This window comes from Phaenicophaeus curvirostris, chromosome 18, assembly GCF_032191515.1.
Source record: "Phaenicophaeus curvirostris isolate KB17595 chromosome 18, BPBGC_Pcur_1.0, whole genome shotgun sequence".
Taxonomy (NCBI): Eukaryota; Metazoa; Chordata; class Aves; order Cuculiformes; family Cuculidae; genus Phaenicophaeus; species Phaenicophaeus curvirostris.
The window spans coordinates 8,490,059-8,516,987 of record NC_091409.1 but is presented as its reverse complement, the minus strand read 5'-3'; the positions used below and the strand labels follow the sequence as shown (position 1 = coordinate 8,516,987).

The 26,929-nt window shown below is 60.9% G+C and overlaps 3 protein-coding genes across 9 annotated transcripts in view; 2 read left to right on the top strand and 1 right to left on the bottom strand.

The window, feature by feature from the left end:
* SOX12 (SRY-box transcription factor 12) overlaps positions 1-26,929 on the top strand; it is an 80,951-nt gene that overhangs the window by 19,612 nt on the left and 34,410 nt on the right. The window lies entirely within an intron of this gene.
* BCL2L1 (BCL2 like 1) lies at positions 184-19,525 on the top strand. Of its 4 annotated transcripts, none has more exons than XM_069871606.1 (3): positions 184-360; positions 1,316-1,974; positions 17,931-19,525. In XM_069871606.1, exons 2-3 carry the CDS (start codon positions 1,420-1,422, stop codon positions 18,066-18,068), a joined length of 693 nt encoding a protein of 230 aa, XP_069727707.1. In that variant the 5' UTR covers positions 184-360; positions 1,316-1,419; the 3' UTR covers positions 18,069-19,525. The 4 variants fall into 4 exon arrangements, with proteins under 4 accessions (XP_069727707.1, XP_069727705.1, XP_069727709.1 ...); XM_069871604.1 differs by lacking the exon at positions 184-360 and adding an exon at positions 596-747; XM_069871608.1 differs by lacking the exon at positions 184-360 and adding an exon at positions 616-747 and having other exon boundaries at positions 1,321-1,974.
* LOC138728282 (bactericidal permeability-increasing protein-like) lies at positions 19,444-25,303 on the bottom strand. Of its 4 annotated transcripts, none has more exons than XM_069871508.1 (15): positions 25,007-25,302; positions 24,738-24,852; positions 23,927-24,055; positions 23,686-23,841; positions 23,500-23,563; positions 23,319-23,379; positions 23,070-23,161; positions 22,745-22,933; positions 22,606-22,665; positions 22,073-22,240; positions 21,637-21,704; positions 21,066-21,108; positions 20,711-20,924; positions 20,383-20,633; positions 19,444-20,335 (listed from the first exon to the last, which is right to left on the bottom strand). In XM_069871508.1, exons 1-15 carry the CDS (start codon positions 25,152-25,154, stop codon positions 19,562-19,564), a joined length of 2,532 nt encoding a protein of 843 aa, XP_069727609.1. In that variant the 5' UTR covers positions 25,155-25,302; the 3' UTR covers positions 19,444-19,561. The 4 variants fall into 4 exon arrangements, with proteins under 4 accessions (XP_069727609.1, XP_069727612.1, XP_069727610.1 ...); XM_069871510.1 differs by lacking the exon at positions 19,444-20,335 and having other exon boundaries at positions 20,511-20,633; positions 20,711-20,787; positions 20,861-20,924; positions 25,007-25,303; XM_069871509.1 differs by having other exon boundaries at positions 20,165-20,633; positions 25,007-25,303.

The following is a 26,929-nucleotide window of genomic DNA, read 5'->3' as shown; positions in this document are numbered from 1 at the left end:
CGGTTGCCCAGAGCAGCGCTGGCTGCCCCGTCCCCTCACCGGAGCGCCCCGCGCGTCCGCCAGGGGGCGCCCCAGCGCCACCGTCTGTTCGGCCCCTGTGCGCATGCGCCCTCCTCGCCCCCGCAGGCCGCTCCGGCCCCGCCCCCTCGCGCATGCGCGCCGCCCTTTCTGCCGCCGCCTCCCGCCCTGCCGCACCCCCCCGGCAGCGCGGCGGCCGCTCGGCTGGGCGATGCGGCGCGGCCACGGCCGCTGCTGAGCGGGCCGAGCCCCGGCGGGGCTCCCGGCCACCCCCGGCGTCGCTACCAGCCGGGCCCGCGCGGCCGGGACGAGAAGGAGCCGGCCTCTCCACCGGCCAAGGAGGTGAGGAGGGGCGGGGCGGGGCGAGCCTGAGCGACGCGCGGCTCGGCCAATGGGAGAGCCCGCCTGCTGGCCCCGCCCCCCGGGCCCTCGCGGCGCCTCATTGGCTGCGGCGGAAGGGGAGGGGCGGGGCGAGCGTGAGCGACGCGCGGCTCAGCCAATGAGAGGAGCCCGCGCCGCTGTCCCCTCCCCCTCCGCGCTGTCGCGGCGCCTGATTGGCTGCCCGGGCGGCGCGGGCCCTCGTGCACGGCCCCGTGCGGCCGCCCCGCCCCGGTACGGTGGCCGCGAGGGGCGGGACGGGGCCGAGAGAGGGGGGCAGCCCACCCGCCCTGTGTGACCCGTCCCGGGCCCGGCGGCAGCGCCTCGCTCCCCGCCACCGGACTCGCTCCCGTAAGAAGGCGGCGGCGGCAGGCGCGGCCCCGGGGCCGGGGAATCGCGGGGCCGCGGCTTTTGTCCGCCTGCGGGGAGAGGGGGCGGGGGCCGCGCCGCCGTTACCGTCACACCGGGGGCTCCCCTCGCCCTTGGGCAACGCGTGGGCCGGGGGCGGGGGCAGCCGGGCCCTTTAACGGGCGGGGCCGGGGCGGGGCCGCCGCCGCCTCCCCCTTCTCCCCGGCGGCTCCGGGGCTGGCGGAGACCGCGACCGGGCCGGCCCGCAGCTCCCACCGAGCCGGAGCCGCTGCCGCCCGGTGAGGGACCGGGACCGGGGGCCGCTCGCGGTTCCGCTGGGGCTCGGGGTTGGCCTCCCGGGAGGGGGGTGGGGGGTGGGCGTCGCGGTGCAGGCTCCGTGCGGCTTCAGTCCCGTGGCCCCCGGTGCTGAGCTGCGGGCTGAGCTCAGCCTAACGATAATCTGTCGGTTTGAATGATAATCTGTCGGTGTTAACGGCAGGATCGCGTCCAAAAATCATAGCGTTAACCGTTTGTTTTGCCTCTCTCCTCTTTGCTGTTTGTCTGTGCAAAGGTCAGATGCTTCCATCGGTCGTGAAGAAGAGAAGCGGAGTCAGGACTTGCTGATCTGCTTGTGCTCCGGACCATGGACTCTCTGAGGGCGCCCCAGGTGTGAAAATGTCCAGCAGTAACCGGGAGTTAGTGATTGACTTTGTTTCCTACAAGCTCTCGCAGGTGGGATACAGCTGGAGTCAGCTGGTGGAGGAGGATGAGAACAGGACTGTCTTTGCGGCGGAGGAGGCCGAGATGGACGGCGTCCTCAACGGGAGCCCCTCCTGGCACCCGCCCGCCAGCCACGTCGTGAACGGAGCCGCCCTGCACCGGAGCAGCCTCGAAGTCCATGAAATCGTCCTAGCAGCCGATGTGAGGCAGGCGCTGCGGGACGCGGGGGACGAGTTCGAGCTGAGGTACCGGCGGGCTTTCAGCGACCTCACTTCCCAGCTCCACATCACCCCCGCCACGGCGTACCAGAGCTTTGAGCAGGTAGTGAACGAACTCTTCCGCGATGGAGTGAACTGGGGTCGCATCGTGGCTTTCTTTTCCTTCGGAGGAGCCTTGTGCGTGGAGAGCGTTAGCAAGGAGATGCGGGTATTGGTGGGACGCATTGTGTCTTGGATGACCACGTACTTGACCGACCACCTAGATCCCTGGATCCAGGAGAATGGCGGATGGGTAAGAACTCCTCTCTCTGGTGGGGATGGCTGCCCGTGCCCTCCCTTGCTCCAGGCCGGCAGCGGTGCCGGTCACACTGGAGCGCGGCTCCTTGCCGTGTTTCTGCTAACGCACGTCCTAGACCTTGCAGGGAGATCAAGGGGTGCGAGGGATGGGTGCTTTTAATGCTCTGCCCCAAGGGGGGTCGTTCCGTGACATGGTTTACACTCAGACATGTCCTCCTCCATCCCTGTTTCTACTCCTCCTCCCTGGATGTTATGTAAAAGACTGGTTTCCCAAGAGCCTTTGGAAATGTCATCCGGGCTTGTTCTTGAAGCGAGAGCGTTTTCTTTTGGACATGTTCCTGGTGTCCTTTAGCAGCACGAGTGGAGCTTCCTCCTCTCTGGGCGCACAGCACTCTGGCTTGCGGTCTGCCGGGGTAACAGCTACTTCTTCATTCCTGAGACAGGATTGTGCTTTCTGCCGTGCTCGCGGGGAAGCGAATCGCGGTGGGTGGGTGGGCGCCTGTGCCCGTCTGAGCTGGAACCCAGGGCTGAGGGAGCTGCTCAACCTATAGCTGCCTCTGCCTTGGCAGGGAGCGAGGCTCCCAGCTGCCCCAGCTGCAAACCCTGCCGGCTTCCAGGAGTGAGGTATTAACATGAATAAGCATTTCTGCAGGAAGCATTCTTGAAATGCCGGGTCCGGCTGTGCCGTGCTGCCTGGGACTGCCAGCGGGCAGTATACGACCTGCAGATGTCCGAGTTGCCTTGCTGCATCTCAGCGATTCCCTGCTGGTGTGACCCTTACTGGGGCCCACTGGGGAGAGTTCACGCTGGCGGGGGTCGCCTCGCTGGTGAGCTAAAGCCTTTCGGTCCCCTTCATCCCATCGCCAGGCCTCTATGTCTTGAGGAGAGCAGGAATCGGTGCCCCCAGCGTTGTGCCACGGACCCTCCTGAGGGAGGAGCGGCACTGGGGCCCTACAAAGCCCCCCAGCTCCTCGGGCCCTGCCAGCCACGCCGGGGACCCCGAGAAGAGGGGAAATGGGTGCAGGCAGGGAGAGGACGCAGGTTCACCCAGGGTGCAGGAATTCCAGGAATGCGGCCGCCCTGGGGCACTGCCTGGGTGGGGCTGAGCAGGAGAGGGTTTGGTTTCGATTAATGACCAGGATCTGCTTGTCCCGGCCCTTTCCTCTGCCTTGTCTGCCCCATTAGCTCTCTCATCCTGCAGATAACCCTGGCCCAACGCTGCCTTCCGTCCCCCTCCCTCTGCCGTTGGCTTTTAAAGCCACAGATTAGTCTTGGAATTGAGTGATCAAATGGAGGTTTCCAAGCCTAGCGTGGCTGTTGCTGTTAGTGACGATCGGGCTGTATCCTGGAGACCCGGGCGATAATGCAATGTGATTTTTTGTAAATGAACTCTCTGGGGGATTTAGATTAAATCACTGGTGGAAAATCACTGGTCCCTGCTTGCGGGGAATGAAATACCTCCTCTCTCTGCTCCCCACCCCCAGCCATGGTTGAGACTTCAATTTTTTTGTCTGTCTGTAAATTCATTGTTTGGAGCAAATATTTGTTCAAGAGATTGCAGGAGGGTCAGGACTCCTCTCTCTCTGACCTGCCCACCAGCTCTTGCTTTGAAGATCACCGGTAGCCCTATTTCCCACCCAGGGGAACAGCCTTGATGTCTGCTTCTGACCTTGAACCAGGCTTCTGACTTCACTCAGCTGCTGCGTGGTAGCAGCAGGGAGGTCAGACAGGGGGGTACAGGCTGTAACGAGGGGAGGATCTGCTCAAGCCCTCCAAAGAAAGGGCTGGGCAGAGGGGCTGCTGCCAGCCTGTTGCAAACCCCAGCTCAGTGGGTGCTCATTTAATGCCCTGGGTGTAGTTTTCCTTGTGTTTTATAGAATCATGGAATGATTTGGGTTGGAAGAGACCTCAAAGCCCATCCAGTTCCACCTCTTGCCATGGGCAGGGACACCTCCCACTGGATCAGGGGCTCCAATCCCCGTCCAACCTGGCCTTGAACCCCTCCAGGGATGGGGCAGCCACCACTGCTCTGGGCAACCTGGGCCAGGGCCTCCCCACCCTCATTGTAAATAATTTCTTCCTAATATCTCATCTAGATCTTCCCCCTTCCAATTTAAAGCCATTCTCCCTTGTCCTGTTACTCCAGGCCCTTGGAAGAAGCCCCTCCCCAGCTTTCCTGGAGCCCCTTTCCATACTGGAAGTTGCTCTAAGGTCTCCCCAGAGCCTTCTCTTTTCCAGGCTGAACAACCCCAACATTCTTAGCTTTTCCTCGTAGCAGAGGTGCTTCAGATCTCAGATCACCTTTGTGGCCTCCTCTGGACTCGCTCCAACACTTGCACATCTCTCCCGTGTTGAGGTTTCGGCGTGTCCCCTCTCCAGGCCAGCCCTGCTGCTCCGCAGGGGCCATAAGAGCTCCCGAGTGCCTCACGCATAGAGCGTGTGTGGGGATGCTCTGCTCAGCTTCGCTCTCGCGCGACTCCAGCTGCAGAGAGAAAGTGGCTGGCCCGCTGCCAGCTCTCCCTGCAGGAAGAGAGTGCCACCCTGCCCTCGCTGGGGACACAGCGGTCCCTCTCCTGCCCCCCTGTTTGCACAGGGAGCCTGTTTGGTGCATCTGAGCTGTTACACCCTGTCCCAGGCAAACAAAGCTCTCCTGGGAGGTGCAGCAGGAGAAGGATGCAAGTTCTGGCAGGCCGGTTTGGCAGGGACCGGATGGTTTTTGTTCTGGAGCGCTTCTCTTCCTGGAAGGCCCGTCCGAGAGAGGGAAGCAGCTCAGCTCTGTCCTGAGTGTCACACACCCCGTTTGCATCCAGAGCTCTGTTTCATTCCTCACCAGTGGAACAAAGGCAGGCGCGAGGTGGCCTCAGGGTGCAGGCTTGCTCTCCAGAGGGGCCTCTGCAGCATGCTGGGCTATATCAGTTTCTTGGAAAAGACATTTTTGAGGTCGGGGAATTACACATCTTGCTACGTAGCCTTAATGTGGGTGCATTCTGTCATGTTGAGTAGCTATGCCTTGGGCTCCGCAGGCTGACACCCGGAGAACAGAGAAATGAGGAACCCAGGGCAGGCGCTGAATACCCAGAGCCAGAGAGGAGGCTGTCCTGGGGCAGCTGCTTTGACCAGGACCAGATTCCTGTGTTCAGACAGTGATCCCAATGGGATTGGGAGTCAGAGGAGTGGTGAATGGGACCGTAGAATCATTTGGTGGAAAAAGACCTTTGGGATGGAGTCCAACCATGCCTGTCTACCACTAAGCCACGTCCTTGAGCGAAGGCTGCAGGAGGGGGAAGCGTGGGGTGAACAGGAGAGATCCTGGCAGGCAGGGCTGTAGTGACCATACTTAACCTGTTTGAGAGTGGAAAGTGAGCAGATTTATAAATTCCTGCCTGTAAATCTGCATTTGGGTTTGAGGAGATATTCCATGGGGGCCTAGGCGTGGATCTGTGGGCGTGGAGGCAAGAGGTGTCCTGTGTGCAAGGAGTGTGGTGGAGACCAGTGTGAAGGGGCCGTGCCAGGCCAGGGCTGAAGGCAGACAGTGTCTCTGTGACCCATTGGTGACATCTGAACCCCAACGAGCTGGGCTAGGAGGGTGGATTGCTTCCCTGCTCTCTGCTGGCTCCGGCCACGCAAGGCTCAGTGCGCTGGGCTGTGTTGTGTCGCTCTATGGTGGACTGGAAGCTTGTGGTTCTGTTTGGGGAAAACCCTTCGAAGCTGTCAATACAGCAAACTTCATTTTCTCTCTAATTTTTTTTCTTGAATGATAGGAAATGACTCAGCCCATGTCAGCTGATGGAGCGCAGCTGGGATCACGTCCTGCGCTCTCCAGCCTTCTCAATGGTTTCAGGCTGAGGGCTGGCCTTCTAGTCTCAGCACTTCGGAAGTGTGTGCTGGCCCTGTGCCACAGCCCAGGTAGCCCTCAGACGGCATCCCTGCAGCCACCGTGTTATCTGGCTGCTCCTGGGATCCTCACACTTTGTCAGGTTGAGCCAGGTACAGGCTTGCGTTCTGTGCCTGTAGGCCCTGAGAGGAGCGCTGTGCTAGGAGTGCCCGCCACATGCTGAAGGGACACAGCTCTGTGCAGCTCCCTCTGGGGCAAGTGCTGCTTGCCAAAGCTCTGCTGTTCTGAGTGTTAACACCTTGGGTTTTGGGATGCCCCAACACTGCTGGTTCCATTGCCATCGGTTTTGCCTCCTGGCAGTGTGCACAGCACTGGCTGTTGGAGGTGGCTGTGGAGAAGCCAGGACTGTGCTTCACTCTCTCGGAATCCCACCCAGGGGTCTGTGAAGCTTGGCTGGGCTCTTGCCTTCTGCTTTGTCCTCTGATGATTTCACAGTCTATGGATCCCTTGCAGCTGAAGCAATGCCCCTGTTGTGATCACCTGCTCTCCCCACACCGGCTTAGTGCCTCATGTCCCAGTGCTGGGTGCTCCCCGCTGGCTGCAGGAGCTTTTGGCAGGATCATAGAATCACCGGATTGGAAAAGACCCACCGGATCATCGAGTCCAACCATTCCCATCAAACACTAAACCGTGCCCCTCAGCGCCTCATCCACCCGTCCCTTAAACACCTCCAGGGAAGGTGCCCTGCACCTTCCTGGGCAGCCTGTTCCAGTGCCCAATGACCTTTTATGTGAAACATTTTTTCCTAATGTTCAGCCTAAACCTCCCCTGGTGGAGCTTGAGGCCATTCCCTCTCGTCCTCTCTTGACTGTCCTGCCCGGTGTGTCCTGGGTAGCTGTATCCTCACTGGTGGCTGGAGGTGTGGGCTCAGCGTGCGGATCCCTGTCAGCTCCTCGCTCTGCTCGCGACCTGGGCGGCTTTGCTGCAGCGCTCTCCAGGAAATGCCATTGGAATGACTTCCACTGCAGCTTCCTGCCCAGCCCGTAGCACCATTCCTGCCGCTAGACCCAGAGCGACGCAGAGGCGAGTTTGCAGAGCTTTGCTCTTCGCCCCATTTACTCCGTCCTCCTTCTCTGGGGCCCTGCCTGTTTTCCTTGCGTTCTCTCAGTGTGCGGTGCAGTTGGATTACCTTCCCAGATTGCTCCTGTCTGGCTCTGGCTGTGGCTTTGGCATCCCACTTAACCCCACGGTCCTGCAGCCAAAGGGATAGCATTTCCTTCCCTCCCAGGGGAGCCACTGGGAACTCGCATTCATAAAGCGCTCTGAGGTTCCTTAATCCCAAGATCGGAGTGCAATGTGAAAAAAAAAGACCTGTGAAATAATTAACAAGCGGTTTCTTGCTGCTCTGTGTTCACAGCTGCTCTTGGTAATGTCACTATTGCTGATCATCCTGCTTCTCTCTGAAACCGGAGCCGAGTCCTGCGCGCTGTGTGGGGCCTCTTCCTGGTCCCACTGGAGCAGCAGGATGTCCTGCCGGAGCTGGGTGTCCCGCAGGGTGGGAGGGAATGCCCTGCTCTCTCTTCCCCTGTAGAAGCTGCAGCTTTCTGTATGTGTCCGGGGCGCTGCACCTTATTTCTGTGGATCTTCTGTATGTGGTTTGCCCCCAGGAGCAGTGGGACACCCACAGGACAGGCTGGATGGTGGCACCATGCTTCGAGGCCCTTGCTTGAGCTTCTCACCTTTGATCTTTGCCAAGCTGCTGCTGGCTGGAAGCACAGCCCCATCCTGACGTTCCAAGGAGCGTTTCTCTAGCAGCTCTAGCCGGAGTATTCCCAGGAGGAGCTGGGGGAAGGGGTGGAATAGATATCGCTTGTGGAAGCGTTGCAGACCTGCTGAACCCAGAGGTGAGGGATTAACGGTGGTTTCTGCTGTGGGAGCAGGAAGGGGCCAGGGGCAGTTGCTCTTTCCCCTCTGGTGCCTCCTACAGCAGTGGGAATGTCGCCTGCCCGCTGTGATGTGGTGCCAAGGTGAGCTCTTTGCGCTGGCTCTGCCTGTGCCTGCCAGGAAAGCGACGATGCTCTCCTCCTCCGCCCTCCCGAGAGGGATGTTTCCCTTCAGCGCTATTGTTCCGCGCGACTAAAGATTAAGCCGGGTGATGGAGGCATGAAAGGGAAGCTATGTCCCTGTGCCAGGGCACTCCTTGGTTCGCTGCCCTGGCCTTGGGCAGGGAAACCGCTCCTCCTCCCCGCTCCCCACCTGGATTGGCGCAGGAGCTCTCTGAAGTCCCGCTCTCCATTGTCCTTGGGATGCCAAGAGCTTCCTTGAGGGGATGCGATTCCTAGAGGCTGCAGCTTTCCCGTGCAAGGGGAGGCAAGGGCTTTGGGTGCACAGGGTGGTGCAGGATGTGGGCTGGCCCTCGCTGCATCCAGTGGGGAGAAGAATCTTTGAATTGTTGAGGTTGGAAAGGACCTCTAAGGTCATGAAGTCCAACCATCGACTCAACACTATGGTGGCCACCAAACCTTGTCTTGAAGTGCCATATCCACGCATTTTTTGAACCCCTCCAGGGATGAGGACTCCACCACTGCTCTGGGCAGCCTCTACCAGGGCTTCACCACTCTTTCTATGAAGGAATATTTCCTGATATCCAGCCTAATCCTCCCCTGGCACAACTTGAGGCCGTTTCCTCTGGTTCCGTCACTTGTTACTTGGGAGAAGAGCCCAACACCCACCTCACAACCTCCCTTCTGGGAGCTGCAGAGAGCGATGAGGTCTCTCCTCAGCCTTCTCTTCTCCAGCCTAAACAGCCCCAGGTCCCTCAGCCGCTCCTAGAACCCCTGGGCTTCAGACCCTTCCCCAGCTCCGTTCCCTTCTCTGGACACGCTCCAGCCTCTCATTGTCTTTTAGTGAGGGATAGAAGAGCTCCCCTGCCCCAGGAGCAGAGTGAGGGCAGAGCCGTTAGCAGCTGCTCCAGCTGGGCTCTGGGGGAGCAGGTGTGGGTTTCGGGAGGCAGCTTTTGAGAGAGATGTCAGTTTTGAACCCGGGCGGCTCGAGGGGCTGAGCAGCGGCTGCCGGGGAGCTGTGACCTAGTTGTGCTGCAGAAACGCTCCGCTGCTTTTTATTATTATTTTGGGGTAGTTTGCTTATTTGATCCTCATGTTTAATTTAGTGAGCGAAAAAAAGAGAAGGACTCGGAGGACTGCACGGTGCCGGGAAGGGCTGCCCGCAGGCAGGGACGCCCGCGCAGCTCCTCTGTGCAGCCTGCATCCCTCCAGCCGCCTGTGCCTCCACTCGGACACGTGCTCACGTGTACCAGCCCAGTGCTGTCTCTCAGGATCTCTTTAATGGGAAACCCAGCACGCTCCAGCTCCGCACTGCTGCCTGCCTCTGGGGCAGCGAGGGAGGGAGGAGTGGGAGCCGGAGCAGAAACCAGAGCGGGGGCCACGGGGATGGTTTGAACGTGGTACTGCAACTGCTCTGCCTTCCCTTTGCTGCTGGGAGTAGAGACCTGGCTGAGCCTGGCATTTCATGAGGCTTTGGGCTGGTTTCTCTCTCAGCCACCGCTTGCCTAGGATGCCTGCAGAAGGGTAGTGGGCTGTATCTGCAGAGAGGGAGGTTTCAGGGCTCTGTGTGGTTCCCTTGGGGAGAGCTGCTTGGATTTATTGCATTATCCTCCTTCCTGCTCAAGCCTGCGTTTCAGCTGTGTCTGCAGACGTAGCTGCTGATTTAAGTAGATCCAATTAGTAGCTCGCTCCTGGCATCGTATCCTGCCGGGGGAGATGAGCCTGGGAGATGAGGAGCCTCTGGTGGGAGCAGGGCTGGGCTCAGCCTTTCTGCCCCAGCTCCTGATGCAGGACGGGCGCGGAGCTCCCAGGCTCGTGGCCCTGGTCCTGAGCTACAGGGGGGAAAACCGAGGCAGGTGCCCTCTGCTCCCTGCTCCACCTGGCCGAGAACAAAGAGCGAGGAGGCTCTCCCTGCCTGCTCCTCTGCCAGCCAGGTGCTCTTACGGCTGAAAGCCAATTCTGCAAAACGTGGCAGCTTGGCAGCAGGCAGGGCTTTGGGCAGGAGGTGTGTAAGGAGGTGACCTCCTGGAGCAGGACTGCACACACAAGGGCTGCTCGCTGGAGCTGGCTGCTTCCTGAAGGAGTGTGGAAGGGTCTTCCTCCCTGCTGGAGGGTGAAGGGCTCTTTGGGAAGCTCAGAGAAGAGGCCGGGATGACATGGAGCTGGTTTGGTTTGGAATGTGGCTAAGGCCACACTCAGGTGGAGCAGGATAGCTGTCTGCATGGCTCCGTTAGTGCTCCAGATGATGCCAGTGCCATTTGTGAGCTAGGATGTGGAGCTGGGTGTGTGGGTGATGTGTGACTTACGTATGGAGAAAATGAGGTGTTGCTACCTGTAAATCGGCCATCATAGCTGTGTTGCAAGTGCACTCACCCTGTCACAGTGTGGCTCACCAGTGAATTAAGCTTGCTGGAGAGCTAATATCTCATATTAGAGCAGCTGACCTCATTTAGAAGCTTCCAGTGCACCAGCCAGTGATTATTTCATGCAACAACATGTGTGGAGGAGCCCAGGGCAGAGCACAAAGTCTCCTTCTCCAGCTTCAGTGCCCTCTGCCGCGTTTGCTGCCTCAGCTGCCTTCTCTGCTTCCTGCCCTCAAGTCAGCAAGGGTTTTGCTAAGATGGACTTGGTGCCCTGGATCAGTGGCAATTTCATGTGGGCTAACAGGAAGCGAAAACAGAATGAGCACATCTTCCTCCTCTTCCTGCACCTCCACCCTTTCCCCTTTTTCATTCAAGTGACATGTAAGAATTACAACAGCCTTATGAGGCACTGGGGCCAAAGTGGGAAGTGCTGGGACGTGGCCAGCGCTCCTCAGGGATGCTGGAGAGTGGCTCGAGATGGGAGAACCAGGCAGTTCATCCCTAGACCCATCGCAGTGCCCAGCCTCGCTCGCTCGGGTGCTGATGATGCCGCTGTTCCCTGCAGGGTGAGTTTGGGTCCGGTTCCCGGTGCCGTTGAGAGCCGGGCAGATCCATTGGCATCGCAGGACCTGGCCCCTGGCTGGGATGGAACGTGGCTCCGCAGCCGGGCACACGTGAAGTTTCCCCAGTGTTACACAAGGGTGCGATTGCACAGGAGCTGACGTCTGGGAACAGCCATGACAAGGTGAAAATTGAGCTGCGCTCCCCGGTGCAGGGACCCTGCCGAGGTGCTGGTCCGGAGCAGCGAGCCCGCTATGGCACTCGGGTCCCTGGCACCGTAGGCAGCGGATAAGCGTGAAATTAAAGCCGGAGCCTCCCCCTGCCCCCCGAACGTGCCCCTCACACAACGGCAGGCGGGGGCTCAGACACCATCTGTCCGGTGCGGAGAAGCATCAGAGAGACCGTCTTTCCTTGGCCTCTTCCACTTAATGCCCTTTGGAAAACAATCCCATTCCCAGCAGGTGCTAATCTCTTGAGTGGATCCGGCTCAGCCAATGTGTTCTTGGCTGTGCCTTTGTAGCGAAGCCTTGTCGCCTGCCAGCCGTCCCGCTGCCCGGTGCTGCCGAGCGCGCCCAACGCCGTCCGGGGCTCCTGGAGCCCTCGGCCCGGTTAGTGCTGGGAGCAACGCTGATGAAAGATGGATGCAAGTGGATTAGTCATTCCTGCCGCCTCCTGCTTTAGTCCCCATGAATGTTTCAGCACATTCCTGGAACACAGAGCACAATTCCCTGCTTTCCATGCAGCAGCAGCCCCCCGGCGCAGGGACGGGGGTTCCAGCTGCCTCCGGAGCCCCTTGCGTGCATTTGGAAAATGCTGGAATTGTGCTGAGCGGTGCGGGGTTATTGCAGGTTTCCTGGAGCTGCTGATGAACCCAGTTTGACAGGAGGCTGCCGCAGCGAGGATTAGGGCTGGAATGTGCTGGTGAGGGTTTGTTTCTGGTTAGCAAAGACCAGAAACTGGTCTTTTCTGGCCCTTGGTGAGGCCAGAGCCCCACAGGCTGGTTGGGCTGCAGGGGCAGCTTCCCCACTGTCCTGCTGCATGGCTGGGGCTGGGACAGCAGAGAGGGAGAGGAGGAGAAGGAGATGAAGACTGAGAGGGAGAGGAGGAGGATAAGGAGACAAAACCAAAGAGGGATAGGAGAGGAGAGGACAGGGGAGGGGAGAGGATGAGGTGGAGGAAAAGGAGACAAAGATGCAGAGGGAGAGGAGGGGGGGAAGGAGAGAGAGAAGGAGCTCAGGTGGAGGAGAGGGAGAGAAGGAGAGTGCTAGTGAGAGGAGGGTGCAGCACAGCGGGGATATCCTTACTTAATGAACTCTTTGGGGTTTATTATGGCTGTGTCCCTCAGAGCTGTGTGTTTCTCTGCTTGCAGAGCCTTCTCCCAGGGCAGGAGGCAGCAGAGCGGATGGGCTGCATTCCCTGCCATTGTCATGGAGACCAGCAGCTGCTTCCCTGGAGGTCACCATTTGCATAACAGTTGGAGCTGGGTCTCTGGAGTGGTTGCACCTGCAGCGTGTTGTCCCCAGAGCCTCAGCCCCAGCCTGCCCAGGGCCACGGGCTGGGACCAGCAGGCTGAAGCTGGGGATCCAGAGGAGCTCCGAGAGCTCTGCTGGGGATGGGAGGTTTCCTCCGCATGCTCCCAGGCTGGGTGCTACAGGAGGTGCTGTGTGCTGGGCATGAGTCCCCTGGGTGTCCCCACTGCCCTCCTCTTGGGTGCACTGAGGGGCTCCCATAGGTGCGGTGTCTAGGGGAGCGGGGCAGAGGGAGAGCCCCCAAGGTGCCTCCTCTGCTGTCACAGCAGTGCATAGGGACCGGCCGAGCGGTGTTTACAGGATCCAAGTGGCAGCCTTTGGGAATACCCATGTTTTCTTTGTTTCGGAAAGATCTCAGCTGCCTTTTTCCCCGCTGTGTTTCACCTCCAGGTTTGCATCTGCCGGTCCCACGTGGTGAGCTGGCAGCGCGAAGGGGCTGGGGGAGCAGGTTGCTGTCGGCTCAGGGCTTTGTTGTGGTCTGTGCTGAGCTGCTGCCTTTCTTTTTCAGTGCTTGTCTCACTGCTCGGCACAAAACTGTTCCCAGCATCTCATTAACAAACGTCTGGTCATCCAGATGACTCCGCTTCTGGCCGGCGATTGGTGTTAGACCTCTTAGCAGTGACACAGCTGTAGTTACGGCAAAGGTAGAACAGAAACAGCCTTGTTTTCAAGTGAAACATTGCCTCGTGACGAGAATGCCTGGAGTGGGAGTCAGATATGGCTCACGCTGCTGGCGTGGATGCAACTCTGAGCAAAGTGCTTCACCTCCCTGCACCGCTCTTAATTGTATCCCACAAGGAGGGTTTGGAGAACCAAGAAATTTTGGATAAAACATGTGGAGATCCTTGGATGAGGAAGGCCCTGGTGTGTGCTGAGGGTACCCAGGGCAGCTTTTGTAGGAGAGTCTCCCTGTTGAGGTTGGACTGAGTGCCACTGGTGAGCAGTCCAGGTAGCCCAGCTCTTCTCTGCTGGTTTGAGCTTTGTGCTGGTGCCTCATTGACCTCCATAGCCTTCACCCCCCTGTACAGAGGAAGCTTTGAGCACCCTAACTCTGTCCTTCCCTCCCCACTCTGCCACTGGCTCGCAAACTACCAGATGGGGATTCACAGCCCACATCTGCTTCCTTCCCTTGCCCGCGCGGTTTGGTGTCACTCACCAAATTCTCTCTCCCGAAGTGCTAGGGCTTATCTTGAAAGAGGAACCCACGCTGCCCTGCTTGCTGTGAATGGGACCTGGCAACTATTCCCCTCCCACGTGGCCTGGGGAACTGTTGGTGAATGGAACCTGCTGAGCCTCGGGTGGGTGCCAGCATCAGCCTGAAACCTCCAAGGGCAAGGTCCTGCTCCTGGGTCAGGGTGGTCCCACACACAAATGTAGTCTAGGTGGAGAATGGATTGGGAGCAACCCTGAGGAGAAGGACTTGGGGTGCTGGGGGATGAGAAGCTGCTTGTGAGCCAGCAACATGCGCTTGTAGGCCAGAAACCAACCGTGTCCTGGGATACATCCAAAGCGTGGGACCAGCAGGGCAAAGGAGGCCGTTCTGCCCCTCTGCTCTCCTCTGAGGCCCCACCTGGAGCCCTGGGTCCAGCTCTGGAGTCCTCAGCACTGGGAGGACATGGAGCCGTTGGAGTGAGTCCAGAGGAGGCCACAGACATAATCCGAGGGCTGGAGAACCTCCTGTATGAGGACAGGCTGAGAGCATAGGAGTTGTTCAGTGTGGAGAAGAGAAGGCTCTGAGGAGACTTTAGAGCAGCTTCCAGTCCTGAAAGGAGCTCCAGGGAAGCTGGGGAGGGGCTCTTTCAGGGAGTGCAGGAATAGGACTAGAGGAACGGTTTAGAGCTGAAAGAGGGGAGATTAAGAGGAGATTTCTTGGGAAGAAATATTTTGCTCTGAGGCTGGGGAGGCCCTGGGGCTTGAAGCAACCTGATCTAGTGGGAGGTGTCCCTGCCCATGGCATGAGCTTTGTAGTTCCTTCCAGCCCAAACCATTCCATGATTCTATGATTCTCCTCCCATTTCCAGGCCAGGCTGTGAATATTGTCCTCATGCTTGATGGATCTGCTCTCTCACTCCAGACAGAGCACTTTGGGTCAAACCTGCTCCTCTTTTCTGTACTGCCAGGTCACGTATCATCACTGGGGAGTGTTTAAACAGTTGTTGTATCCCCAGCAATGCTGGGCTGCGATCTGGGGCACTGCAGACCCTCCCTGGCCCTGCTCTGTGGGGTGGTGGGTACCGGTGGGTCAGGATCTCCTGATCCTCAGTCTCCTGCAGACAGCTTGCGTGGCTGAAGGGAAGTCTAGAAAATATCATGTCCTTCCCCAGCGCTGTAGGGGGAGAGGCGAAGCCTGGAGATTGCTTTTTGTCTAGGCACAGCCTCTCGCTGCTTCCTCATCGCTTGCCCCAGAGCATCTTCTTCTCGGCCGCGTTTGTCACCCCGGGGTGGACGGGATATGACGGGTGCTGGGTCCTGGAACAGCCTGTCCTGGCCGGGGCAGCTCAGGCACTGACGTGCTGTTGCTACCACAGTCCTTGTGATCTACTCAGGAATTCCAAATATTTCCTCTCAGATAAAGGTGACTGGAGGAGGCCAGAAATATCTGGACGTGTCCAGACAAGCCTGAGATCCCAAACACCAGGCCGGGGAGGTCGGGATCGGTACTGGGAGCACTGGGCTTCAGGTGCCGAGCGGCCGAGGTGTGGGCTGGTGTGGGAACGGAGCAAGCTGCCTTTCCCTAACCTTCAGCCGGCCTCCAGCATGGGGAGGGAGGATGCTCCTGCCCGTTTTCCCACTCCTCCTGCTCTGGGATCGTCATTCCCAGGGGACAAATCTGGGATCGCAGTTGTGCAGGGGCTGAATTCCCTAAGGAAGGCCACGGCACTCTCCTCCCAAGTCCCCTGCAGCGGTTGCTGCTTCATTCCCAGGGGAAGCAGAGAGGCTTGCGTCCCCTCCCTGTCGTGGTGGGCTCTTGTCTTGCTGCTCTCTGCCTGTAGCACCCGATAGCTCTCGGTTCACCGTGCGCCATTTATCTCTTGTTCAGCAAACACTTCCTTTTCTTAGAAGTACGAGCTTCAAACAGGCTTCTTGGAACTGCCTTTCCCCAAGCTCTCTGCCACATAACACGGAGAAGCTGCCAGCCGGCCTGGCTCCCGGCACAGGGTGACAGCAGGGCCCCTGCCACCTCCCTGGGGACGGTGGGCATGTCCCCTGCTGTGGGTCAAGAGGAGCCTGCACAGCCTCCTTCCTCCTGCAGCACCAGGCGCTGTGAGTGTCCGAGGGGTGTGTCTGTGCAGCTGGGATGTGTGTCCGCCTTATCCTGGGCCACATCAAAAGCAACGTGGCCCACAGAGCAAGGGAGGGATTCTCCTCCTCTATTCCCCTCTAGTGAGACCCCACCTGGAGCCCTGTCTCCAGTTCTGGAATCCCCAATGTAAGAAGGGTATGGAGCTGTTGGAACAGGTTCAGAGGAGGCCACGGAGATGATCCAAGGGCTGGGAAATGATGATGATCCACAGGCTGAGACAGTTGGAGTTGTTCAGCCTGGAAAAGAGAAGGCTCCGAGGAGACCTTAGAGCAGCTTCCAGTCCTGAAAGGGGCTCCAGGAAAGCTGGAGAAGGGCTCTGGATCGGGGAGTGCAGGGAGAGGACAAGGGGAATGATTATCAGCTGAAAGAGGGGAGATTGAGATGAGATCTTAGGAAGAAAAGTTTTTCTGTGACAGTGGTGATGCCCTGGGCCAGGTTGCCTGGGGAAGCTGTGGCTGCCCCATCCCTGGAGGTGTTCAAGGTCAGGTTGGATGGAGCTTTGAGCAGCCTGATCCAGTGGGAGGTGTCCCTGCCCGTGGCAGGGGGTGGAACAGGATGGGCTTTGAAGTCCCTTCCAATGCAAACCATTCTATGATTCTATGAAGGACCTTCCTGGTGAGCACAGAGGGCACAGAGGGGCGTTGTTGGGGTGGTGGAGGCATTCCACAGCTGGCAGTTCCGGACAAACCCATCCCTTGTGCCCCAGTTCCCTCCATCCCTGCCAGCCTGCTCCCCCTCGCCGTGCTCTGTCACCACTCCACTGCTCATCACCACCTGTCAGCAGAGGGATTCCTTGTGCCGTAATTAAACACATCCCCTCCATGGGTTTGGGCTCTCCTCCCGTCCCTCTCCCGCAGCGTTTCCATGGCCGTTACCTGGGCGAGGGGCCGGGCAGAGTGGGCAGCAGCCCTCGCCTTTCTCCCTGGATGGAGCCACCATCCTGCACATTCCTGCGGGGCCCATGCCAGCTGGCAGCCCCAGTGGAAAGCGAACTGCCTTCTGCTGGGGGCCGTTCCCTGAGGGATGGAGAGGCCCCTGGCTGAAGAGCCTCTTGATCCAAGCCATGAGCTGGGCACCACACTGGTCCTGTGCTCCACAGCTCCTGGCGGGGGCTGTGGGAGGCACAGGGAGGCAGGGATGCTGCTCCTGCATCCAGGGAGGCCGTGGCGAGGCGTGACACAGGCACAGCGTCAGCCAGGCTTATCTGCGTTCCCAGAGCAGCCGGTTTACTGGAACTGCATTCACTTATCAGGGAGCAGGGGACATTGCTGGGAAGATGGGCTCAAAATGCGCCAGTGCTGATGCCTGCTGACGCTGCCGGTGATCCCAGAGCTTGCAGCTCCGTCTCCCTCCAGCCCCAGTGCTCCTGCTTGGCCCTGATAAACCTGGGAGCTACTGGGACACAGAGTTCCCAGCTCCGTTTGCGTGTGGCCCAGGGGTTCCAGCAGCTCTCGTCACGGTGCTCCAAGGTGGGGTCATGCTCTCCAAGAGCCTCTTTTGGGAGCAGTTCAGCCCTAAGTCTTCTCTCTCTGCTCTCCACATCCTCTGTCCAGGCCATGACCATCTGTCCCCAGCCGTGTCACACCGCTCCCTCGCAGGGACCGTGGCCGTATGCAGTGCGGCCGCTCTGCTGAAATCCACCTGGCTCTCGCTGTTGCTGGAGATGAAGGGCTGGAGGCCGCCAGCTCGGACGAGCGGGGCCGGAGTGACTGCATTCCTGGCCAGGCCTTGTGCTTGGCCCTCTCTCCAGAAGCCTGAGGGAAGGCAGGAGTTTCGGCACCCGGAGTGGCTGCCTTTGCTGCAGAGACTCTCAAAATCCAGCTCATGCTGCAGAGTAACCCAGGCTGTGGGAGCGCTGGGATGCAGCAGTGGGGAGCGGGAGGTGCAAGGGTGTGGAGGGAGGGTGTACAGTGTTGGCACCAACGTTCCTGCTGTTCCTCCAGGCCTCGGCCGTGGAATAAAGCCTTGCGTTTTCCTGCTGCGATGATTTCTATCACACTTCCATGCTAATTTTAGAGAGCCTGGCACACGTGATGCACCTCCTGCCCTGCTCGCGTGGTATATTCCTCTTGCAAATCCTTTCTGGCATCCCACTCTCATGACTGGTCCTGTGCTTCCCTCAACGCCTCCGTGTGTGATTCAGAACGAGGAAGCACAAGGCGTCTGCCCTCTGCCCGGGCCCTGTCCCCACTTCCCTGCCAGCAGGAGCCTGGCAGCCTCCTTGCCCCTTCCCGCAGAAGGGGAAGGAGCCCTAGAAAGCAACATTTCTCTGCTCACTGCTCCTCTCTTCCCACAGGCGCTGTTTGTGGACCTCTACGGGAACGACGCTGCAGCCAAGGTGAGGAAGGGCCAGGAGACCTTCAACAAATGGCTTCTGACCGGGGTGACGGTGGCCGGAGTGCTTCTGTTGGGATCCCTGCTGAGTCGCAAGTGACCGCCGCCGCGTCCCCCAGCACCGGGACGGCTGCGCCCTCACCGCCACGTTCACTACACTCCGCTCCTGAGCACCGTCACCGGCGCGGGGGGAGGCAGCCCCTCCGGCTCCCGCTCCACGGAGCTTCCTCCCTCGTGCCGCCAGCTCCTTTTATTCGTAGCCCCTGTTATTTACTGTTCCGTTGTGTTTTAAAGGCTCTGAGACCAATACCGCACTTCAGCTGGCGGCTCCCGGTGCTGGGGAGCTCCTGGCAGCTGGGCCCGTGCTGGCTGGAAGGCACCCAAGCCCCCAGGGTCCTCTAGATCACTTTGAAGAGAATAAACAGACTTATTTTTGCATGTGTGAGTGCGTGCGTGTGTGTAGATGTGTCACTAATATAAGGTTCCCCAGCCAGAGCGAGGGTCCAGGCTCCGTGGCCCCATCTCCGGCCCTAGGAGGAGGCAGGATACCCAATAGGATGCAGCATCCCTTTCCTATCCCCGCTTCCTCCAGGCAGAGCTTGTCCCCTGAGCTGCAAGGAAGAGGCAGAGGCCAGGATGAGAAGCTCTGCCCTCAACCCCAGGGCCTCTTTCTCTCCTTGGATGCCAGGATGATGTGGGAAGGGATCCTCCTCCTCTTCCTCCCCCTCCCTCTGAATGTAGGTTGTGTGGGGCAGGGCACCTCTCTCTCTGTGCCCTCTTCTCCAGGTGGCAACACAGGGAGGCAGGCGAGGGGAAGGTGCTTGGCCCCCGGCACAAGGGGCTTTTCCAGAGAGCCGGGGCCACAGCCTCCGGGAATAAAGAGCTGGAGGTGGAAAGGGCAGGAGGGAGCACTGCTGGGGGCCCCACCGGGGCTGGTCCATGGGGGCAGTGTGGCCAAGAGCCATCCTGGCCACCACGAAGCCTTTTTGGGAACAGTGGGAACCTCTAGTCTCTCCCCTGCTTCCCATCGCTGCCGGTCCCCATAGCACAGGCAATTCCTTGTCCCCGTGGCGTGGCTGTGACGGATGTGTGCAGTGGCAGAGGTTGCCTGGCTTCCCCTTATCCCTCCCCGCGCTGCTCCTGCTGCCGCTGGGGCCCGGGATCTCCAGGCTTCAAGCTGAAATTTAGCTTCCAAAAAACAAAAGAATAACCACCCTCATCCTTCGGAGACCACCAGCTCTTGAGGCGGGCTTGTTCGTTGTGTCCATCGCGCCCGCGCTGTGCTGTACAGATCCGAGTAGGTTTTAATTCCTTTGTGAATACTCTTTAATCCTATTTTTGTTATCTCGTCTGTCCGTATTTATGTGTGGGGCCGTGCTCCCTGCAGAGGCCAAGGTGGGATGGAGGCGGAGTAGGGGGGGATCTGGATGCTCCCAAGGGTCCCGTCTGGCTGCTGAGCACAGGCTCGCGTGGAACGCGAGGATTTAGCATTAGCCCATCGAACGCTTTGGTTTGCAGGTGCGGGGTGAGTCCACTAATAAACTCTTTGTCATTGGAGCTGCTGGTGGTGCTGTGGTCTTTGGGAATGTGGTGTCAGGGATTGGGGCAGGAGCTGGGAGGGATGGTTGGGAAGGGAGCCTCTCCCTGCCTGGGGAAGAGAGGGTTTGGTCTTGGTCCAGAGGGGTTGGGAGAGGAGGATACTGCCCATTGCCAGCGTCGGAACAGATTCCATTTCCTGCATCCCCATGGCAGGAGGATCTCAGCTAGCAGCTCAAAACTTCTCCTGCCCCACTGCCCACCCTGGATGCGTGAGGGTCGGGGTGGGAGCCGTGGTGGCCACGGGGTGTTGGGAGGTGATGGACACCGGCGGGGTGGGGACCAGGGACACCAGTGCCGTCCTGCGCGAGGCGATGGGAGAGCATGGGCTCCAGCGGGGAGAGAACAGGGACTCCAGCCCATCCCGTGGGCCAGAGGGATGCGGAGGGAGGAGATGGACTCCAGCCCCCTCCTGTGGCTGTTGGGATGAAGAAGGAGGAGATGGACACCAGCACCTCCCGTGGGCCAGAGGGATGCGGAGGGAGGAGATGGACACCAGCCCCTCTCCTGGGCTGTTGGGATGCGGTGGGAGATGGACTCCAGCCCCTGCCTGGGCTGTTGGGATGCGATGGGCACAGATGGACTCCATCCCAACCCCTGAGCTGTTGGGATTCGGAGGGATGCAGCAGGAGGCGATGGACTCCATTCCATCCCCTGGGCTGTTGGGATGCAGAAGGAGGCGATGGGCTCTAGCCCCATCCCCTGGGCCCGAGGGATGCGGTGGGAGATGGACTCCAGCCCATCCCCTGAGCCAGAGGGATGCAGGAGGAGGCGATGGACTCCAGCCCATCCTCTGGGCTGCTGGGATGCAGGAGGAGGCGATGGACTCCAGCCCCCTCCCGTGGGCGATGTGTGAAGCTGCCTGGGAGCTGCAGGGAGCCAGCCCCGGCCCGGGTTTGGGGGTCCCCGGCCCAGGGAATGGGGCCCCCCGCGCAGGGTCTCCCCAAACACCAAACCCGGCGCAGGCTGAGCCGTTCTCCCGGCTTTAATCGGTGCCCGGGGGGTTCTGGTGGGTGGTCGGTGGCTCTCAGGGCTCGTAGCCCAGGTCCGTGGTGAGGAGCACGAAGCCCTGCGGGGAGCCGGGGTGAGAGGGGGGCTGGGGGGGGGGGGACAGGGGGGACAGAGAGGGGTCGGGGCAGCACCCACCTGGTGCAGCGAGAGCCGGGGGTCGCGGGCGCTGATGCCGCGCGGGGCGGGCAGGGGGATGCCAGCCCGCAGCCGCCCTGTGGGGAGAGTAACGAGTGAGGGAGGGGGCACAGCCCAGGGGGTGGGGGGCAGGACGGGGACAGCACTCACTGTTGGCCCAGGGCACCCCGAAAAGCCGCAGCCCCAACTTCAGCAGCGTCTCCAGCTTCTGCACCTGCAGATGAGGTGACACCTGAGCCTAGCGTGCCCAGGGCTGAGCTCCCCACGGGGGCTGCACCCCCAGATCCCCCCTGCCGGACCCCTCGCTGTACCCCCAGAACCCCCCATGGGCCTCCAACCCAGCACGGCCACTCACCTCCACTGGTCCCACCTGTGTCATCACCTGCGTCACACTGAGCCTGGAGGGAGAGCACATGGTGAGAGCCGAGCACGAGGACCGGAATGGGGAGCGTCCCCTCCCGGGACAGCGGGGGGCTGAGCCCCCCAAAGGAGCCAGAGACCAGCCCCACGCCACCCAGGGAACCGGGGATGGGGGACACGGAGGAGAGCCGGGGGCAGGATCATAGAATCATAGAATCAGCAGGTTGGAAAAGACCCTCCAGGTCATCGAGTCCAACTATTCCTATCAAACACCAAACCATGTCCCTCAGCGCCTCGTCCACCCGTCCCTTAAACGCCTCCAGGGAAGGTGACTCAACCCCCTCCCTGGGCAGTCTGTTCCAGTGCCCAGTGACCCTTTCCATGAAATACTTTTTCCTAATGTCAAGCCTGACCCTCCCCTGGTGGAGCTTGAAGCCATTCCCTCTCATCCTCTCGGATGGGTCTGAGCAGCAGGTACGGGGGCCATGGAGGCACAGGGGCGGCGATGGAGAGCAGAGGGATCGCGCCTCGGGGACATCCCTGGGGTGGCCGGGCTGGGGACTCACTCTGCCAAGTGCACGCTGGCCCCGAGCCTGTTGCCGCTGAGGGTCGGCTTCCCTGTCACGTTGGCGTCCTACAGCGAGGAGAGAGGTTGGAAACATCCGGAGAGAGCCTGGCCCCCTGTGTCACCCTGGCATCACCCGGCACTGTCCTGGATCATTCGGCATCGCCCTGGCAGCGTCTGAGTGCTCACCAGTATTGCCCAGCGTCTCCCCAGCACGGCCCCAGCATTGCCTTAGCATGGCCACAGTATCACCCAGCATGGCCCCATTATCTCCTAGTATGTCCCCACCAGTATCACCCAGTATGTCCCCAGTGTCACCCCGCATGTCCCCAGTATCACCCAGTACGTCCCCAGCCAGGGCCATCAGCAGGCTGGTCCCAAACAAGCCCTTTGGGTGCAGGTGCCGCATCCCGTGCCATGGCAGAGCATCCACTCACGATGTTCAGCAGGAAAACAGGGACGCGGGTGGCGTTGGGCAGCACCACGAAGGCCTCGGCGGAGCCGAAGAGGGTCCCGTGCAGCGCATCGGGGAGGCAGGAGAGCAGGGGCTGCTGGCGGGCCCAGAGGAGCAGCTCCATGGGCTGGTCTGGGTACTGTTCCTGCAGCTGGGGGGACGCGGGGTGGGTTGGCACGGAGCTGCCTGGCATCACCGGCACCGTGGCTCCCAGCTGCCCCACCACTGCCCTGGGGTGGGTGCAGGCAGGGTGGGCAACGCCTCCTGTCCTGCCTGTGACCCATCTTCTCAGCGTTCCATCCTTCCTCTTGTCCCATCCTGCCTTCGTTCCAACCTGTGTCCCACCCCTCCTGAATCCCATCTCGTGTCTTGTCCCTCCTGCATCCTACCCCATGCCCCATCCCTCCCGTGCCCCATCTTTTGTCTTGTCCATCCCACATCCCATCCCATGCTCTATCCCACTGTGTCCCATCCTCACCCAGCCACCCCACCCATCTCCGGGGACCCGGTGCCCACCTGTGGGGCGAAGATCTCCATGCTCTGGGTCTTCAGCTGGAGCGGGAATCGCTGCGGGAGCTGGAGGGCAGTGGAGGGGTCAGGGTGCTGGGGCCATGAGGCAGCTCTGCCCCACAGCCGCATTCGAAGCGGTCCCTACCGTGCTCCCAGAGATGTTCCTGCGCAGGGCCCCGGCCGAGAAGTACGTGAAGGCGGCTGAGTTGGCGACGAACTCGGTGATGGCCAAGAGCACCATGGGCTCGTGGGCTGTGGGCAGCGCCGTGGGCAGCGCCACAGGCAGCGCTGAGAAGGGGCTGTGCTGCTGATTGCCCACCTCGAAGAACTCCCCCTGCACAGAAGGATGGATGGATGGATGGATGGATGGATGGATGGATGGATGGATGGATGGATGGATGGATGGCTCAGCCTGGCTCCCGCGCCCCCCATTCCCGTTGCTGGCACAGGGACACCCAGGATGGTGCTACCTTCATGGCAATGTCCATGTGCTCCGCCGCGATGGCTGGCCGCGCCAGCAGGGAGAAGTCGATGGCAGCGATGGAATTCAGCGGGGTGGGCACTGCAGGGACACGGGGGCTGTTGGGGGGAGTTGGGATCCGGCCCCACAACGGGGTCCTGCAGCCCCGGCTAGGCAGCTGCTCCCTCCACAGCCCCCCCAGACCACCCTGCCCGACGCCCCCAAGCCCAACTCTGGTCCCCAGAGTCCCCTCACCCACCTTTCATGTCCTTCAGGGCAGCCTCCAGCCTGTGGACCCTGTTGCGGAGCGCGATGCAGAGCTGGAAGACGAGTAAGGCAACAGTGAGCCCAGGGATGGGGGTCATGAGCCACTCACTGGGCCCCCAGGAGAGGGGGGACAGGGACACCAGCACCCACAGCACGGGGGGCCGAGCACCCACTTGCTTGTTGAGCTCCTTGCGCAAGACTCTCTGGAGCAGCGGTGCCAGCAGGTTGTAGAGCCAGCTGTGGGGCAGAGCAGGGCCCTCAGATCCCCCCCTGGCACCCCACCATTCCCCCACCCCATCCGGGGCACCGAGGAGCCCCCACACGCGGGGACAGGAGGGGAATGGGGGTCCTGGCGTCACCTCTGTCCACGGCGAAACTCTAAGCGCAGGTGGGTGCCATGGGCATCGCAGCCGGCGCTCCACACCGTGGGGCGGCCCTCGCCGTCCGCGCTCACCCCCAGCACCGTCGCCACGGCCAGGTCGTGCATGTGGAGCTCGACGACGCCCTTGTCCTGCCTGGGGACGCAGCAGGTGAGCGCGGGGACGGCGGTGGCCCCGAGCCACCCCGAGCCGCCCAGATCCCTGTGCTGGGGGGACTCACACTGCGCCCAGCCGGGCTCCCCACTCGGCGCTGAGCCGGACGCGGGCGCGCGGCACCACCAGCCTCACGCCCACGTCCTCCACGAAGTCCACGGAGGAGTCGTTCGCCTGCAGCTCGTGGATGCGCATCCTGCGGACACGGAGAGGCTGGGCTCGCGGCTGCACCTGGGGCACGGCGGGATGGGATGGGGCAAGAATAGGGATAGGGATGGGTCGGGAATGGGGACAGGGATAGGGATAGGGAAGGGATAGGGACAGGGACGAGGACAGGATGGGAATGGGATCAAGAATAGGGACAGGGATGGGGGCAAGGATGGGACGGGATGGGAATGGGAACAAGAATAGGAATGAGGATAGGATGGGATGGGAAGGGAATGGGGACAAGAATAGGGATAGGGATGAGTCGAGGATGGGGTGGGAACAAGAATAGGGACAGGGATGGGGACGAGGATTGGATGGGATGGGATGGGAATGGGAACAAGAATAGGGACAGGGATGGGGACGAGGATGGGATGGGAATGGGATGGGAATGGGAACAAGAATAGGGACAGGGATGGGGACGAGGATGGGATGGGATGGGAATGGGAACAAGAATAGGGACAGGGATGGGGACGAGGATGGGATGGGATGGGAATAGGAACAAGAATAGGGACAGGGATGGGGACGAGGATGGGATGGGATGGGAATGGGATGGGAATGGGAACAAGAATAGGGACAGGGATGGGGACAACGATGGGAATGGGGACAGAGATGGGGACAGGAATAAGGACAGGGACAGGAATGGGGACAGGGACCCCATGGACAGCTCTTACCGGGGCACGGTGTAGGTGAGCGTCCCCAAGAGTGGGCTGTGGTAGGAGCTGTTCAGGTTCAGCTCGTGCTCCTTCTGCAGCAGCGACTGGAGCAGCTCCAGACCAACCTGCTGGCCTGGGAAAAGCAGGGATCTGGGGGATGGCGCCAGGGAAGGGGCTGGGGCTCCAGCGGGGCAAGCGGATGGGTCCAGGACACCCCTGCATCCCACCCCAGGCAGTCTGGGTAAGGTTCCCCTCCACCCATGGGTGGTCAGGCGCATGAGACTCACCGAATTCCAGCGCTCTCCGGGTCAGCCGGGCCTTGATGCCGGGGTTGGTGCCGGCCACGGGCATGCAGGGAATCAGCAGGAGCAGGAGCCAGAGCCCTGGTGCACCCTGGGGATGGTACCGGGACCTGGAATCTGGAGCAGAGGACATGGCTACGGGACACCCGACTGCCGAGGAGACCCCGTCCCCGTGCCCCAGCCTGGCCGGGACTTATATTGGGGACAGAGAGCCTGGGGTGACATCAGCCTCGTGAGGAGAAAGCCCGGCCTTGCCCAACACGTGAGTCAAAGGGGAAGCCGGTTCCCCCGTTGTTCCCCACTGGTGGCCATCGTGGGAGCGGAGGAAGGCAGGGTCCCACGCTGAGTCCCCACCGGCCGCTCGCCCTACGGGTGCAGGGGAGCCGGGGCTCCTCATGGGGGGCAGGTGGCCAGCGTGTGGGGACACACGGGGACCCGGCTGGGTGAGGGTCCCAAGGGGCTTCGGCTGTGCCCAGCCCAGGGGACGGAGGAGTGAGGGGACGCAGCGAGTCGGACCCAGAGCAGGGGGTCTGCGCTGATGGGACGGGGCTCCATCTGCTCGCTCGCCCCATTCCCACGTTGGGAAAGGCTCTGGGGATCTTGCGCAGGGACAGCTGGACCTCAGCGATGGTCAGGGTGGCTCGGACGCGGCCGCAGCCCCCAGGGCCGCGGTGTGACGGGAAGGTCGGGACAGTCAGAGCGAGAGCAGAACTGTGCAATCCCCTCCAAAAAACCCCGGCTGCAGGGAAGGCTCCCAAACCCACAGCCGGCGGAACCGTCTGGAGCTGCTCCGGCTGGACGGTGCTGTGGGCAGCAGCAGCTGCGTTCCCAGCTGCCCTCCCAGATCCAGCCTGGGGAGCCAGGGATCCCACCATGAGGGACAGCAGCCCCCTGTTGTGTCCCTTATGGACCCCCTGAGAGCAGCTGCCCGCTTGCCCTGCCCCGTGCCCACCACAACCCCTCCGTTCCCAGGTGCCGTGCACCAAACCTCACCGCGGCAGGCGGCTGCGAGTCCCATGGTCGGTGCCAGCTGTGCCATGTCCCCAGGGCCGTACGTGGCAGCGAGCAGCAGGCACTGGCTCTGACACCAATGTCCATCCCTGGGTGGACAGGCTGGTTGGACCAGAACGTCACTGGGTTTCCCGGTCCCTAATCCCTTCCGGGATGAATCAGGTCCCACAAAAACAACGAGGGATGGATTGGGGCGCAGGTGCCTGCGGGGCTGGGCCCTTCCCTGGGGCTCTTCAGCGCATCCTGGTACGGTTGCATCCGGCATCCTGGCACGTGCCAGGCACCTCAGCCCTGCCAGCCCCATGCAGCCCCTTCCCTGCTCTCCGGGCATCCTGGTGGTGCCAGGGCCTCATCCCCATGTCCGGATGAGGGATGGTGGCCGGGGCTGCCACAAGAGCTCAGCCAAGGGGCACATGGGGCTTGGGCAGAGGCACAGGGACACATGGACACGGCCAGAGCTCCCCTCGCCAAGGCTCCAGATGGAGCTTCCACACCTGCCAGCAGTGAACAGGCAGGGATGGCACCAGGGACACAGATCTGTTGGAGCGAGTCTAGAGGAGGCAACGGAGATGATCTGAGGGCTGGAGCACCTCCTGTATGAGGACAGACTGAGAGAGTTTGTTGTTCAGCCTGGAGAAGAGGAGGTACCAGAGACCTTAAAGCAGCTTCCAGTGCTGAAAGGGGCTCCAGGAAAGCTGAGGAGGGGCTCTTGATCAGGGAGGGCAGGGAATGGACAAGGGAGAACAGTTTTGAGCTGTAAGAGGGGAGATTGAGATGCAATCTTGGGGAATAAATGTTTTGCTGTGAGGGTGGGGAGGCCCTGGTCCAGGTTGCCCAGAGCAGTGGTGGCTGCCCCATCCCTGGAGAGGTTCAAGGACAGGCTGGATGGGGCTTGGA

What these genes read in the sequence shown, in the direction of transcription:
- LOC138728282 (XM_069871508.1), bottom strand. Translation starts at nt 25,154, where the DNA reads ATGTCCTCTGCTCCAGATTCCAGGTCCCGGTACCATCCCCAGGGTGCA. An exon ending in CCCGGCTCTCGCTGCACCAG is followed by an intron (nt 20,634 to 20,710) that starts GTGGGTGCTGCC and finishes GGCTCCCCGCAG; the next exon opens with GGCTTCGTGCTCCTCACCAC. An exon ending in AGGGGGCTGGAGTCCATCGC is followed by an intron (nt 20,336 to 20,382) that starts CTCCTCCTGCAT and finishes GGAGTCCATCGC; the next exon opens with CTCCTCCTGCATCCCTCTGG.
- BCL2L1 (XM_069871606.1), top strand. Translation starts at nt 1,420, where the DNA reads ATGTCCAGCAGTAACCGGGAGTTAGTGATTGACTTTGTTTCCTACAAG. An exon ending in TCCAGGAGAATGGCGGATGG is followed by an intron (nt 1,975 to 17,930) that starts GTAAGAACTCCT and finishes CTCTTCCCACAG; the next exon opens with GCGCTGTTTGTGGACCTCTA.